We start from the raw sequence: 14,322 nt of genomic DNA on the forward strand, positions 1-14,322 counted from the left end.
ATGAATTACTTGCCAGGCGAAGAAGGCTGAGAGCAGGAAGAAATGGTTCTAGAATAGCCACAAAGTCAGCTCTCAAAATTAACCTACACTGGATCATGTTTTTAATCTATTTGGAACGTGATTGGGTCTTTCTTCTCTGTTTCAAGGCCAACCGATCACGAGATCTGGGAGCGACTGTGTACTGTGTTGGTGTGAAAGATTTCAACGAAACGCAGGTAACGGAGACTTCCTCCCTTTGGCTGCATTTTTAGCAAACATCTTTTCATGCTCTTCAATATACTAGCAAGGCAGCCCTGACCAGCAAGCTTCCTTCTCCACTTAAAGTTGCTTTGAGAAAGCCTTTTGCCACCCCAATTTCAAAGGAAGCCCATGCAGGTGAGGAGGAGAAGGGCCAGCCCAGAACAGGCAGGCGTTGCTGGTGCATCCCTCTGCTGTGGGACCAGGCTATTGGCTCGATGCAATAAACAAAGGGCTGAGGTTCTCGGCAGGCGTATTGAGCAAGGCAGATGTCCAAGATCTCCTTGGTGCATGTGAAGCACCGAAAGCACAGGCCCCTCCCTCCTGCTCGGAGCCTGGGCAGCCAGGATCCCTCGGAGCCCCGCAGCAGCCCGGGCGGGGGAGGCGGGGCTCTGCATTCGTCCGGCCCTTGCAGCGGCGTGGAAAGAGCCCCCCCAGCTGAGGCTCCGGGGTTGCAGGAGCGACCTTGGAGACGGCCTTGTGGGGAGGGGAGGGGAGGCTCCGCCAGCCTGAATGCAGCAGCCCGAGGGTGCGTGGACGCAGCCTGGTCCCCGACCCCATCCCCTGAGGATGCCTGCCGTTCCGGAAGGCACGGGCCGCGGCAGCCCCGTTGGGCAGCCGTGATCCTGTGGCGGAGGAGCTGTGCAGTGGCAGCAGCGGCTCTGCGAGTGGCTCTCTCTGCCGTGACTGTCGGGGGCACCTAAGGACGCCTAGGACCGCACTGGTGCACAGCAGTCCTGTGCGACCTTACCTGTGGGGCACGTGAGCCCCACTGAATTCCACAGGGCGTCTGTTCTGAGTGGGCACCCTTAAGCTGGTGCCATTAGGGCAGGCCGCTTGCCGTTGCTCTTCCTTCCGCGGCAACACGTTAGCCGAAGTCCTCTGCTTTGTGCCACAGGTCGCTCCTGTTGAACGGTACTTGGCAGGCTGCCCCAGAGGCGATATTTCCATGTGTGGGAAACGACCGGGTGGCGAAGGGTCAGATGTGTCATTTCTTCCAGGACTGCCCAGAGCTGGGAGGCAGGATTTCAGTGTGGGAATGGGCCACTGCCAGAAACGGGAGGCAAAAGGAAGGAGGCTTGCGTGCAAACAACCCCGAGCACAAAAACTTCTCCAGTGTGGGGATCCTTGACCGCCTTCCAGTCTTGCAACAGGGAATTGCCGTGAGAGAGGACCTGTGTCCCGGGTAGGGCGTGTGCCCATGCCTTTGCTTCCCGACTCTTGTCCCCAGTAAAATAAACCTTCTGTATTTTTGTCGGGTTTGAAAGCCCTGTGAAAGCTGATGGTGGAGCAAAACCGTTCAGCACGTGGGCCACTGGTAGCAAAAGGCCTTAAGCTCTCTGGAAATGCTTATCTTTGTTATTTGACTGAAGCTGGATGCCAAGCTCTCTCAAGTCCTCAGTCCTGACTCACCTGTCTAACTGTCTTGCCGCTCTGCCAGCTGGCTCGAATCGCGGACAGCAAGGACCACGTGTTCCCTGTGAATGATGGCTTTGAAGCTCTCCAGGGGATCATCGACTCCGTAAGTCTTGCTCGCTGTTGTGTCCGTTTCATGGGTTTGGAAATCAGCATCGTTGACGCCAAAACTGTAGTGGTTGTTTCGCATTGACCTGTATTGTCTTACTGGTTACAAATGTTTCGGACTTCAGTCCCCATTAGCCCCAGCCAACATGGTTGTAGTCCAGAACACCCGGAAGGCACCAGGCCGGGGAAGGTTGGAGCAGAGAGCTGCCAACATCTGTCCCAAAGCAGCTCTCTGGGACTTGTGCACCTGTCGGTAGGGCAACCATGCTCTGTATGTTTTGAAAATGACCCACGTTATGCATCAAACACTGAGCAATTGTAGAATTGACATTGCCAAAGGCAACTCATTTTGTTAACAGAACGGCAATTCTTGGGGTTACAACTGAAGAACTAACACCTACATTGCTCTGCCACATCTAATGTACTTCCAACGTGAGAATGACGTCTAGATTTTTGAATTATGAAATCTGAACCTCAGTGTTTGAATTTGGATGATTTGCTATTCTTGTGTGGAAGCCTGCGTTTTGGATGCTGGTGACCTGCGCTTGACTGTCGGGTTACACGCTCCTCTTGCTGTCTCTCATTTCTCTAACTGCTCTGTTCTTTTCTCTCTGCTCGCTTTTTTCTTGGCAGTCTCTGTTTGCCTCTGGAAACCTTTTCTGCGCTCTTCTTCCAAGCACTGCACTTTCTCCCAGGGTGTCACTCACTTAGAAGAACCTGCTTGTCGTCACTCCCCCGGTACATGCCCTGAAGCCTCTTTATGCCCATCTATGGGGCCTTTTTAGGGGCCACGGTCCCCTCTGCATCTCCTGCAGACAAGTGGAAGAGCTGGTGGATAGTGATGGGTGAGCCTTCCACATTTTCACTCAGACTTTGCCCGATATCTTCCTGCAGCCTACATACAAACAACCCAAGCACCGAAGATTCTGGTTTATTTTTCTGAACCAAAACGAGGGGCTCAGAAAAATGGCCCCCATCGCCCCGCCAGCCTCACCCGCCTATTTGCTTACATTCCAAGTGGGTGGGTCCTGGGACCTCCAACAGTCATGTGGTGGAGTCTAAAAAGGTGGTTTTTCCTGCCCATCCCATACTTTTTCCCAGTACTCTATCTAGCCGTTCATATGGGTTGTCTCCAGGGTCTTCAAGGGCTGCCCTTGAAGACAGTCCAGATACTTCAGTTGGTTCAGAATAGAGCTGCCAGGTTGTTAACAGGGACCGGCAGGTATGAACTCATAATGCTGGGCCTTGTCCACCTACACTGGCTACCGCTTGAAGCCTGGGCCCAATTAAAGGTCCTGCTGGTGACCTATAAAGCCCTAAATGGCTTAGGGCCTGTTTACCTGAAGGAGCATCGCCTTCCCTTTGCTCCTGCCCACCCCTTAAGAACTGGGGCAGAGGCCCTTCTCCAGGAGCCCTCCTTGAAGGAGATTAGGAGGGTGGCTACCCGGAGAAGGGCCTTCTTTGCGATGGCACCCCAACTGCGGAATTTGCTCCCTTGAGAGGTTTGCCTGGCACCGTCACTTTATTCTTTTTGGTGCCAGGTGAAAACCTTTTATTTTCCCAATATTTTAAGGTTTGACTGTCACTTTAATATGGGTTTTACTGTTGACTGGTAAAGAATTTGATTAGGATGCTGTGTTTTATTTTATTTTTATTTTTGTCCTACTGTTAAACCATCCCAAGACTATGGTAAGGGATGGTCTAAAAAAAGTTTAAAATAAATAAATAAAGATTGTGAAGAAGAGTTTTCCTTTCAAAATTCCCAGCTGTAGTCCTTAAGGTCAACTGTTATAGACCAGGATACCTCGCAGCTGGGCAGGTCATGCAGCGCCCTCCCCAGGTCCTCCCCCCGTCTGTGGTGCCTCCCAAGAGCAAGACCTTCCCTGTCCGTGTGGCTGGGCTGAGCGGGGCGGTGTTTTTCCACTTGAAACTCAGCTCCAGCCCATACTGGCCTTGCATGACCACAGCAGTGTCTGGAACGGGCTGATTTTGCCTAGATTATTGGTGCCAGCGTGGATACTGCTCCAGGCTCGGGCCCTGTGGCCGCCTGGACATTGCCTGACTTCTGTTGCCATCCTCCTGGAGCACCACTTCCAACCGCCGAGGACGAAGGGAGTCGAAGTCCAGGAATGGCTAGGCGATTCCCCCTGCTTGGGGTTCCTCTCCTTTCCCCGTGCCCCGAGCCCTGGTGCTCGCTTCCCTTGTTGGCTGATGCTGGTGGCAGCAGGAAGAGGAGCTGGCCAACAGGACCGCATTCTGGCCCCCCACTCGGCATGACTGGTTGAGCTGGAAGAGAAGGGCCTGCAGGCAGCACTCTCCGCACCTCAGGGCACTGAGCATTCTTGACACTTGGTGTGAGCCGACTGCTGGGGAGCATGAACTCAAGTCCGTGGTTACGGGTTTCCTTCTGGTTAGGAGCAGAATGATCCTAGATGGACCCCAGCCTGATCCATCACACTCTCCTAAGGATCTTATGAACAACACACAGAAAGCAGCCAGGCACAAACCCCTGTGTCGCTGCTGTTTCCTTAGCTCCAGGATCTCCTTGCCGTTCTTCCACCCCTTTCTTACCACAGAACAACCATTAAGCAGGGGAAGGCAGTAATGATACGATCTCTTGGGGGTGGGGGTGGGGGGGGGGGCTTGCTAGGAGCTGTCTGTCTGGAAGGCACCCCAGGTCTTGAGGCATGCCGTCACATCATCTGTCTGTGCCTTTCAGATCTTAAAGAAGTCGTGCATCGAAATCCTGGCTGCGGAACCTTCTAGTATCTGTGCAGGAGGTGAGCTGAAACTGGATTCTTGGCTTCATAGAACTGTGTTTCTTTCCTGATCCCTGGAGGAAGGCGGATGCTGGAGTCGGCCATCTTTTGCCTCTCCTTGGGAAAGTTTCCAGATGGAACTTGGCATAGAAACGCTCAAAAAATTCCATTTGCTTTATGTCTGCTTGTATGAAGTGCTCTTGATTTGATCTATATTAGGAAAGTTCCTTGGTCTTTTCATTTAAGCCAGAAAGGCAGTGTGCTTTTCAGCGTCGTCTGTAAGATTTAAGAATGCCCATTTGGTGATCGTTTCCCTCATGCACACGCCTCCCCTTCTTCTCGCCGCCCCAGTCTCTTAGCCCATATTTGCTAACCTTTGGAAATCCCGAAGAAGCAGATTCTTCTGCCCCCCCGCCCCACCAAAAGGGACCCAGAGGGGGCTGCAGCTTGTGTGCCCCCATCCTGTGGGGAGAAGCGAACGACCGAACTGGCAAGTGTTGCCAGACCTGGTGCTCAGGCTAGGTGCGAGGCGGTGTGGCGCAGGCTTGCTGGCTGTTCCCGGCTGAGTAAGTCTGTGGGGTCCTGATCCACATCTGGAGCTCTGGCACAGAAGTGCTAAACTTGCTCCTCACACGGGTTCTTCCCCCAAAATCCTGTCCCCATTGGGAGTGGGAGCTAAAGGAGAGGAGCAAGAGCCGCCACTGACACCCGGACTGGGTGGGGGAAAGGACTAAGCCCTCTTCTCCCGGAGCTCCGTGGTCGCGCCTCATGTGTGCGCACGGCAGCGCCAATGCCCGTCCCGCGTTAGTGGCATGTGGTGCACTGCGCACAACGTGAGCTTTGGCTCTGCGTATCTTTTCTTTGACTCTCATGAATTATACCTCGTTTTCCTGCTTGAAAAATATCACTTTAAAGGCCAGCGTGAAGCCGGAGGGTTGTAGCATCAGCAAATGTTTCTGAAGAAAACCTCTCACTGCGTTAAATGCACACGAAACACTGCTTGCTTTTCTGGTTCGAAATCCCTGGGAAAAAAGCCTGCGTTGAAGGCAGAAACCCCGGGGGCTGCAGCTGCCGGGCAGGCTTGGCATCACTCCCAGCCGGCTGACCAGGGTCTCGGCCTTCTTTTCTTAATCTGTGATGGCCCCCCAGGGAGACGCTGCAGAGTCGGAGAGTCGCTCTGGCTTTGTGGTCTTTGCCAGTTGTTTCCTAGCTGTTCCAAATGTGTATCGGTGCGACTTTGCCTTGCTATACAAGAAGCGCATTTTAATTCCCCAGTTTAGTGTGACCCACCTCCTGATGCCGCGTGTAGGGCAAAGCAACGATTTGCAAAAACAATAACCCACCCATCTGTTTTGGTGCCTAAACCTTCATCAGGCCTATTTCATGTGTTGTGTACATTCGGGCTATGAGTTAATTCATGGAAGCTGCTTTGTTTTGGTATAATAAGCACTGATTTCAGTCAGTTTTATGTTTTCAAAATCTGCCTTTTTTGATGCCTATGGGAGGGCCGTGTGAGATGCCTTTTTGGGGGTGGGAATCCATCAGGTTCTTGGACTCGGCGCCCCAGGTTCTGGTCTGCTCTTTCGTGGCCCTGTGCCTGAGTTCCTGGGGATGCGCCCAGCATTGTTAGGGTGCTCAGCGGAAATGGGCCCGGATAAGCTGGGCAGCTGCAAGCAGCTGCAGTGAGCGCAGCCCCGTGCCGTGCTGGTGGCTTCCCTGCGTTGTCACGACTGGAATTCTGCAGAAGAGGGAGGAGGAGGAGACCTCGAGGCAGCGGTAGAAGGCAGTCCAGGCAGAGTCCACGGAGTTGGTGGGAGGGAAGAAGTCTGGGGAGGCAGGCTTCGTGCGCATGCACACCAGTGGCAGTGCACATGGTGCCGAGGCACCTTAGCAGTGGGCCTTAGGGATGCTGCAGATTAGCACAAGCGGAGGGAAAGGCTAGGCAAAGCCAATTTGATTTTGTCAAGGAAGGCGAGGAAGGCCTGACAGTCTGTGGAACAAACAGAACGGATTTAACCAAATCCATTCTGCCCCAGAGGTACAGAAGAACAATAGATGCTCTGATTATTAATTACATTTCTATACCACCCATAGCCAAAGCTTTCTGGGCAATTCACAGGATTGAGTCACCCATCCAGATTTCAACCAGGCCAGATCTTGCTTAGCTTCCAAGAGTCGGCACGATCAGCCACTTTGGGCTATAAAGAAGCTCTGCTTTCGGCTTATGGCTGACGTACCAGCACTTTTGACGCCTCCTTGGAAATGACCCCAAAACCAACGAGGATTAAGCCATGCCCAAGTCTCAGGCTTTAAAAAGAGAAACGTGAGTGCAGCGTTGGAGCACCTTCCAAAGAGGGCCACACAGCACTGGGTTCCGGAGTGCGATTTGCATATGAGCCAAACACAGAAACAGAGCGAGTCAGAAGGGGCCTCCTGGGCCATCTAGTCTGACCCCCAGCCCCATCCGGCTCCACGACATGCCCACCATGTGCATGTCCAGCCTGTCTTTGAACACCCTCACCAATGGGGCCTCAGCCGCCTCCCATGGAAGCCCGTTCCACACCCTCGGGATCCTAACCGTCAGGAAGGGCTTCCTGGCATCCAAACGGAACCTGGGTTCCCTGAGCTTGGCTCCGTCGGAGCGCGTCCTGCCTTCCTCCGCAGGGGAGAACAGGTCTCTGCCCCCCTCCGTGTGACACCCCCTCACATCCCTGCATGTCGCCAACAGATCCCCTCTGAGTCTCCTCCAGGCTGAAGAGACCCAGTTCCCTCAGTCTCGCCTCATGCGGCTTCCCCTGCAAACCGGCCACCAACCCTGTGGCCCTACGCTGCACTGACTCCAACCTGGCTGTATCCTTCCTGTAACGAGGGGCCCAGAACTGAGCACAAGACTCCAGTTGCGGGCGCACCAGAGTCGTGTAGAGTGGAAGTAATCCCTCCCTCGATCTCGAATACCTCTCTTGAACTAGCCAAGGCTGTGAGTAGAGGGCTGTGCAGGTGTGCAAAGCCAGACCCAGGCCGCTTCTAACCTGGAAGCTGAGCTCTGAGCGCACTGAACTGCACTGTGGACTGGCCTCCAGCCTGGCACGGGGCTGAGGCCCTGGTTCCCGGATGGCCAGGCACGATGGGCTAGATGTCATCTCGACCAGCCCATCCTAGGTGGCTGGCCATCCCTCCCCAGGATGCCCTTATAGCCCCCTCCTGGCACCACCTTCCGGCTGACGGGCAAGATCAGGGACTCTAGTCCAAATGAGGAAGAATCAGGTCCACGGAGGCAGGCAAGAGGAAGCCAAGCTGGCCAGGTTGCAAGTTCGTGTAATGCGGAGCTTGCTCAGGGCTGAAAGCCGACATGGTGTTTATCTAGAAGGAGGCGAGCGGCAACTGCTGCTCTGGATCACCCGACCACCAGGCCAGAAATGCGCTGTGCTGCTGGGCCTGCGGGGCCATCCCTAGTGGCTGGTCCCGGAGAGACTCCCACATTTGTCTGCGAGACCCGCGCGGTCAGGCGGAGCTGGAGCTCCGGATTTTTGCCTGCTCGACAGGAGCAGCACACCTGCCCAATGAATGCTTGCCTCGATGAGCTCAGCAGCCCGAGGAGATGAATTTGCCTGGCTGGAGCGCAGTTGATCCTTCTGGGATGAAAGAAATTGGGGCTTGGAGCAGAGCCCAGATTCCTGAGTCAGCTTGTATTCTTTGCGCAGCTACAGTGCAGCAGCCCCCGGGGCATCGTGAAGAGTCAGCGAGTGGGTGGTGGTCTGTTAAATGCCAGGGAAATTGTTGATTCAGCAGAAGCAGGGGTGACTTTTGCTGCAGAGGAGTTTAAAGTGATAACAGAATGCTCTTCCGATTGTTTATTCTAGTTAGACGCACTGAACAAACCTCTTTTGCAAAGCTGGATCTGTCTAGGAAGTTTTCCTTCAGTGCACTGAGCTCTGGTTTTTCAAGCATTTTTCTTTCAGCATAAAACAGATGTCTAAAATGAAGTTTCTATAGTCTGTGAAGCAGATTGCAGACTGGTTTGTACTGATACAGCTGTGGTAATGTCCACCTAAGGATCGTTCGGTCATTTTGCACCTGGGAGTTTTGGACTGTATGCAAAAAGGTCTGAGATAGTTCCAAGTTTTTGTAAACTGCCTTTGTCGCAGTCATGAAAAGCAGGCACCGGGACCCTTCCATCTGTGGGGCGGACGTACCCCGCAGAGCGTCTCACGGATCTGCCTCCAGGCCTTGCCGCAGCTGCCCAGCCCCCCTTGCCCCTGCGCAGAGCCGTGATCTCTGCTTGGCTGGGCGGTGCAGGAAGGGCCGGGAGTCAGGCGGTCCGGGTTCCAGCCCCCCCATCAGCCATGGAGCTCACTGGGTGACACTGTGCCAGTCCCAGACCCCCAGCCCAACCTGCCTCCCAGGATCAGATGGAGAGCAGGAGGAGAAGGATGTAAGACTCCTTGAATCCCTTGGCAAGAAAAAGGACAGTATATGCATTTACATAGAAATAAACAAAATGTCGAACAAAAAAGCGGAGGGCAAGAAACATGAATCTAGGAGCTATAATATCTGTCTGCAAACTTATTTGTGATAGAAATGCCCTAGAATAGAGAAATATTGAACAAGACTTTACAGGAAAGGAATGGTACTAATTACCTCCTGATCCTTTAATTTTCTTGATAAAGTTATGAGAAAAGATTGTGTCAAAAGGAACCGTATTGCTTGGTGTAGCCCTTGTTGCGCGAAGGAGCAGTTCAGAATGCAAGAGCGAAGCGTGTTGCAAAGCCTCCGTTGGTTTTGCTGACCTCACTTTTATTTCGATGCACAGTAATACGAAGAAAAACCTCTGGGGTACTTGGCTGGCATCTTCTTTCCCATTGCAGATGAGAGGGGAAAGGTGGGGACGGATGATCAGCCCAGGGTGTCCACGGACTGGTTTCTCAGGGAAAGTAACTTTGACACTACTTTGCAGTTCTGCAAACTTAGCTTAATTTCCACCCTGAAGTTATGATAGAAAGCAAATTTTGCATTAATTATTTTTCTTCAAAAAGACATATGTTGAAGGAGATGCTACCTCCGATGGAGGGGAATAGTGAGCAATATTCTGTGCTTTCAGAGTCTTTCCAGGTCGTTGTGACGGGAAATGGCTTTCGACACGCCCGCAACGTCGACCGGGTCCTGTGCAGCTTCAGGATCAATGAGACCCTCACACTCAGTAAGTGGCCCGCTCTTGCTTCTCCCACGCCGGCTGCCCACAACCTGCTGGGGGGAAGTGACTCCTGCTGGGGGGAAGTGACTTGGGCAGCGCATTTTCTTGAAGCGTGCGGTTTTGTCCCCAATCCATGCACAGTTTGGGGACAGAAGTGGCGAGGTTCCAGGTTGAAGTCTGGGGCAAGACAGGTCTCAGGATTAAAAACCAGCTCCGTGGACTAGCGAAGCTGAAGTGAGTTTCTGGAGTTCCTGGAGCTCAGACTTCAGCGAGGACCAAACTACTTGTTACACCGAATGTGGGCATGGTGGCCCCTCTAGAAGCTGAAGGAGAAGCTGCTCCCAGTGGGGAACGCTGAAGGCAGAGGATGGTGTGGTTTCTCCCTCTGGACTCTCCTTCCCCTGTGTCACCCTGTCAGAGCAACTTCTTGTCTCCTGCCTCCTCTTGCCTCAGGGAGTCACCGGCTGGAGGTGCACATCCACGCAGAGGTAAATCTCATTGCCTTCGGGGGTGCTTACCCACGAGAAAGCATCCCGGAAGCTGGCTCCTCCCCAGCAGCGTTGGAAGCAAGCAGCCCTGCAGCCTCCCTCCCCTCGCTCTGCAGTCCCCGCAAGCCAGCCGTGGCTGCTGTGCTCCGTTGCACCTGTGCGCAGTGCATGGCTGCACTCAGATCCTCGAGTGCTTCCCACAGGCTTCCCACATGAAAAGAGGGCTGGACCTGACGCACCTTCAATCCAGCAGGCTTTTTCTGATGCTCTTGATGCAAGACCTGCTCGCAAGAGCTTGTTTCGGGTTGGTGCTTTGATGTGATGACGCATGCATTTCTTAAAATGCATTTGAGGCAACCTCACAGAGTTGTTTTAATGCTGGTTTTTAAGGCTCCCGCTTGTCAAAGACGCCTTGCGCAAGACGAGCATCCCCTGTCTCTGGCACTGGTTAAAATTTGCCCAGATGTCCTTACCGGAGCTCTGCTGATTCTTTTAACTCCAGATTAGCTGATTGGAAATAAAAGCTGCATGTGAGATTGCAAACAGTTCCTGAAATTGCCACTTTTGCTCCTTCCTAAAGTGTTTCTGTTGGTCAGTTGATGTCTGGGAAGAGTGCAGTTCAGCTTTGCGCAGGAGTGCCTGTGTTTATTCTTTGGAAGTGCTTGCATCTCACCTCTCCCACCTTTCAAAGCTGAAAACAGTGTCCTGGAGCTAACAAGCAGGGAAGGTAACAGAAAGGGAACAAGCAAGCCAGCGGGTGCAGGGAAGCCAACCGCGTGTCAGTCATGGCGTGCCAAGGGCCAGCCTCTCCATGCGGTTTATTTTCACTGCAGGTGTTTGTCTGGGCCTTTATGAGAGCCCTGGGCCTGAATGGACTGGCACACGGCTGTGCAAGAATGGGGGATTGCACGCAAGCATCCGTGTTTGCCCTCCCGCCCCTTGAGTTCGGCGGCAGAAGCCCTCCTCCGGGAGAGACATCAGGCGGCAGAGTACCCGGAGGAGGGCCTTCTCTGCGGTGGCGCCCCATCTGTGGAATGCGCTCCCCAGAGAGGCCTGCCTGGCGCCGTCGTTATTTGTTTTTCCACGCCAGGCCAAGACCTTTTTATTTAAACAATATTTTGATAACGTTTATTATTACTATAGGTTTCAATTTGCAGCCGGAATGAATTGGGTTTTTAATTTGTATTATCTGTATTTTTTGTATTATATTTATTTATGTAAGCTGTCCCGAGGCGTTAAGCGATGGGATGGCATACAAAAACTCTAAATAAATAAGTAAGTAAGTACGTGCAGCCCTCCCTGGGTGCCCACAGTGTTCCGTGCCCCTAAAATTAAAGTCAGAAGCTGCCCTCGGGCCGTTTTGAAGTCGGGAGGGCCGGGAACCATCCTGGTGGTGAAATTATCTGCTGTCACCCTTCACAGCCGGACTTGAAGGACAGGGAAGGAAGCTGCCATTTTCTCGCAGGCCCAAGGGGCTCAGTCCTGGGTCAAGTTCGCCCCTCGCCAGGTCGTCGGTGCTATTGCTGCAGCACTCCAGCAGTCCGGAGTTTCTTCCCGATGCTCTTCCGCTGAGGGCCTATCCAAGCCAGGGATGGGCAATTAATTTTCCTATGGGGCCACATGAGAAACTTTGACAGTTGTTAAGGGCCGGACCAATACACTGACAGCTCTGCTCAATATATCTCTCTATAAAAACAGTAACATTACAATGATACAATGAAAATGTGGAGCACAGAACAACACTATTTAATGAATATTGACAAAAACATTAACATTACATGAAAAGCAATAAATTCAATTCAATTTAGCAGATCCTTCAAAATAAAAGCAGTGCAGTTGTACTGCTTGCATCTATATTAGGACGATATATATTTGCATTGACTTTTAATTTGCCAGTGACCCCATGCCCAGGTCTGATCCAAGCCATGGCTGGCCAAAGGCTTTCAGCTGGCACGTTTCCGTAGTTTTCATTATTTTAGAGCTGCTTCCCTCGCAATTTATGTTATCTTCTTGCTTGTTTGATTTTTGCAGTTTTAGATTACGCTGGCTTTACGCTCCCTGTTTTGTTTTATCTTGTAAGATGATTTGAGTGGAGAAGAAAACCATTATTAAACAAGCTGCTAAAATAAACACATAATACATGAAGGGCCAGCCGAAGTTTGCTTTCGTTGTAACTGACAAGCAGCTGTGGGTACCTGAGCGAGACTGCGTTTTGCATTCCTCTCGGCCGTTTCCGACGTGCAAGCTAGAAAAGGGCAACATTTAGGGCTGGCCCAGGAAAGACCGCTCAAGAAATCACAGTCCTTGCCTATAAAAAAGTGTATGAATGTCTGGCAAGAGTAGGAAGGGCGGCCTGCTGAACTTTTTGCCTGATGGACAGTACAGAAATAAGTCCACCGTGAGTACAATTTTTGGTAGCATGCCAGGTAAATGTATCAATACAAAATTATGGATTTTCCTCCAGAAAGGGCTTGACGGATGCTTTGGGAGGATTTTGGATTCAGTTTCTTTTTGGGATGAAATAGGACAGGTTAGTGTCGTGTTGTTCCCACTTGTCAGTAACGCAGGACTCCGCCGTGGGCGTTTTTGACTTCTCGGGGATTTTTAAACTGGAGACCTGTCTCATTCCTGCGTTCTTGACATGGTGTTGCGAGTCGTAAAGCTGCTGCAGATTTAAAAAGCAGAGTTAAGTCAATTAGGAGCGGATGGGAGCCCAATGCGGGCTGCAAAGGACAAGTTGCTTCATTCTTCGCTTCTGATTGAATCCAGACCTCTCGTGCGAAGAGTCGTGTGATCCAGAGGGGAGGGGAAATGGGGAAAAGTGTGCCATGAAGTACCGGTAAGGGAGCTCAGCCCCTTCAGTCGTGCTTTTTACCTTGCTTATGTGCACCTCTCTGAAAGGTCTCCTGAAGGGCAGTTTCTAGGTCTTTGGAAGCCAACTTCCCCGCGCCTGTGCCCTCCGGATGCATTGACTGCAGCACGCACAGCAGGGGTCAGGCTAGGGAAAGCTGCTTTAAATTAAAGCAACAAAACAAAACTTTTTCCATTTAAAATTACAGGCGTGAGAAAGTGAGGTTGTTAAACAGGGATGTGCCAATCCTGAAATTGTTGAACTGTTCCGAATACACCTTTAACCATGGTGCATCCAAGTATAACTTTGTTAAAGGCTTTCCAATGATATTACCAAGAGCTCTCAATTTCCCCCCTTCTGTACAGGCCCCTACCGTTCATTGGGAATTGATGTCGTCATTTCTTCTTTCTTCAGAATATGGCGCTGCCCACAGTGTGTCTGTGGGACCATAGGGACTAGAAACTTGCTCTTTTTCGATAGATGAAGGAGAATGAGAAAGCTGAGATGTTTAGGAAGCTCAGTGCCCATGGCTGGTCCCACCATGTCTGGTTTTCCTGTGCTTGGGCAGAACTGTGGCATGCAAACAGAGTTACTTCCCGGTCCTGGAAGAGCGAGGCAAACCAATGCTTGCGGGACTGGCTTTCTTGCTCACTAGAACCCTGACACCCACCCGCAAGAACGGGGCACCAACCAGAAGTTCAGGGCAACGGAGTCTGTTTCCTACTGAATGCCGTGAGCGGTCCATGACGCACCGGTGCAAATCTTGCGTCCAAGTTGCTACAGGCCAAGTATCCTAGCAGTGTAATTTAAACCAAAATGATGTTAAACATCTGGAGCTTGGAACCCCTTATAATCTATAGCAAATCATCAAGAAATGGACTGGGAGACCTGATCCACCTCCCTTCCACTCTGCCCGAAGCTTCCAGCTCCATAATTCCTCGTATGTATCGATAAAGATACTGAATATTGCTGGACCAAGTGACAGAATTGCTCCCGACAAGGAAACAGCCTGGCTTGACACGGGCCCATTAATTACTCCATTTCCACAGCAGTGGCCTGTCAGAACTGGGCCCTTCACTTTTCTTTCCTGCAGAGTTGCCTCCAAAGCTTTGCTGAAGACAAAGCAGATGCTGTCCGTTTAAAAACTTAAGCACGGCGTACAAATCGGCTGGAGCAAACCTTCCCCCCTGCCTTTTCACTGTTGGTGCAAATTGCTAACCCCGTGACACAGCTGTTTATATTATTGCCTGCGCCCTGCACCCTCGACCATCC

General features: G+C 51.9%; 1 protein-coding gene across 1 annotated transcript in view; it reads left to right on the forward strand.

Moving 5' to 3' along the window:
* ANTXR1 (ANTXR cell adhesion molecule 1) overlaps nt 1-14,322 on the forward strand; it is a 64,941-nt gene that overhangs the window by 18,626 nt on the left and 31,993 nt on the right. The window contains exons 6-9 of the mRNA XM_044417401.1: nt 147-215; nt 1,679-1,759; nt 4,481-4,541; nt 9,619-9,717. Coding sequence (XP_044273336.1) covers nt 147-215; nt 1,679-1,759; nt 4,481-4,541; nt 9,619-9,717 — 310 coding nt within the window. The remainder of the gene's footprint in view (nt 1-146; nt 216-1,678; nt 1,760-4,480; nt 4,542-9,618; nt 9,718-14,322) is intronic.

Source organism: Varanus komodoensis, unplaced genomic scaffold (genome assembly GCF_004798865.1).
Source record: "Varanus komodoensis strain SLA01 unplaced genomic scaffold, ASM479886v1 scaffold88, whole genome shotgun sequence".
NCBI classification, from domain to species: Eukaryota; Metazoa; Chordata; class Lepidosauria; order Squamata; family Varanidae; genus Varanus; species Varanus komodoensis.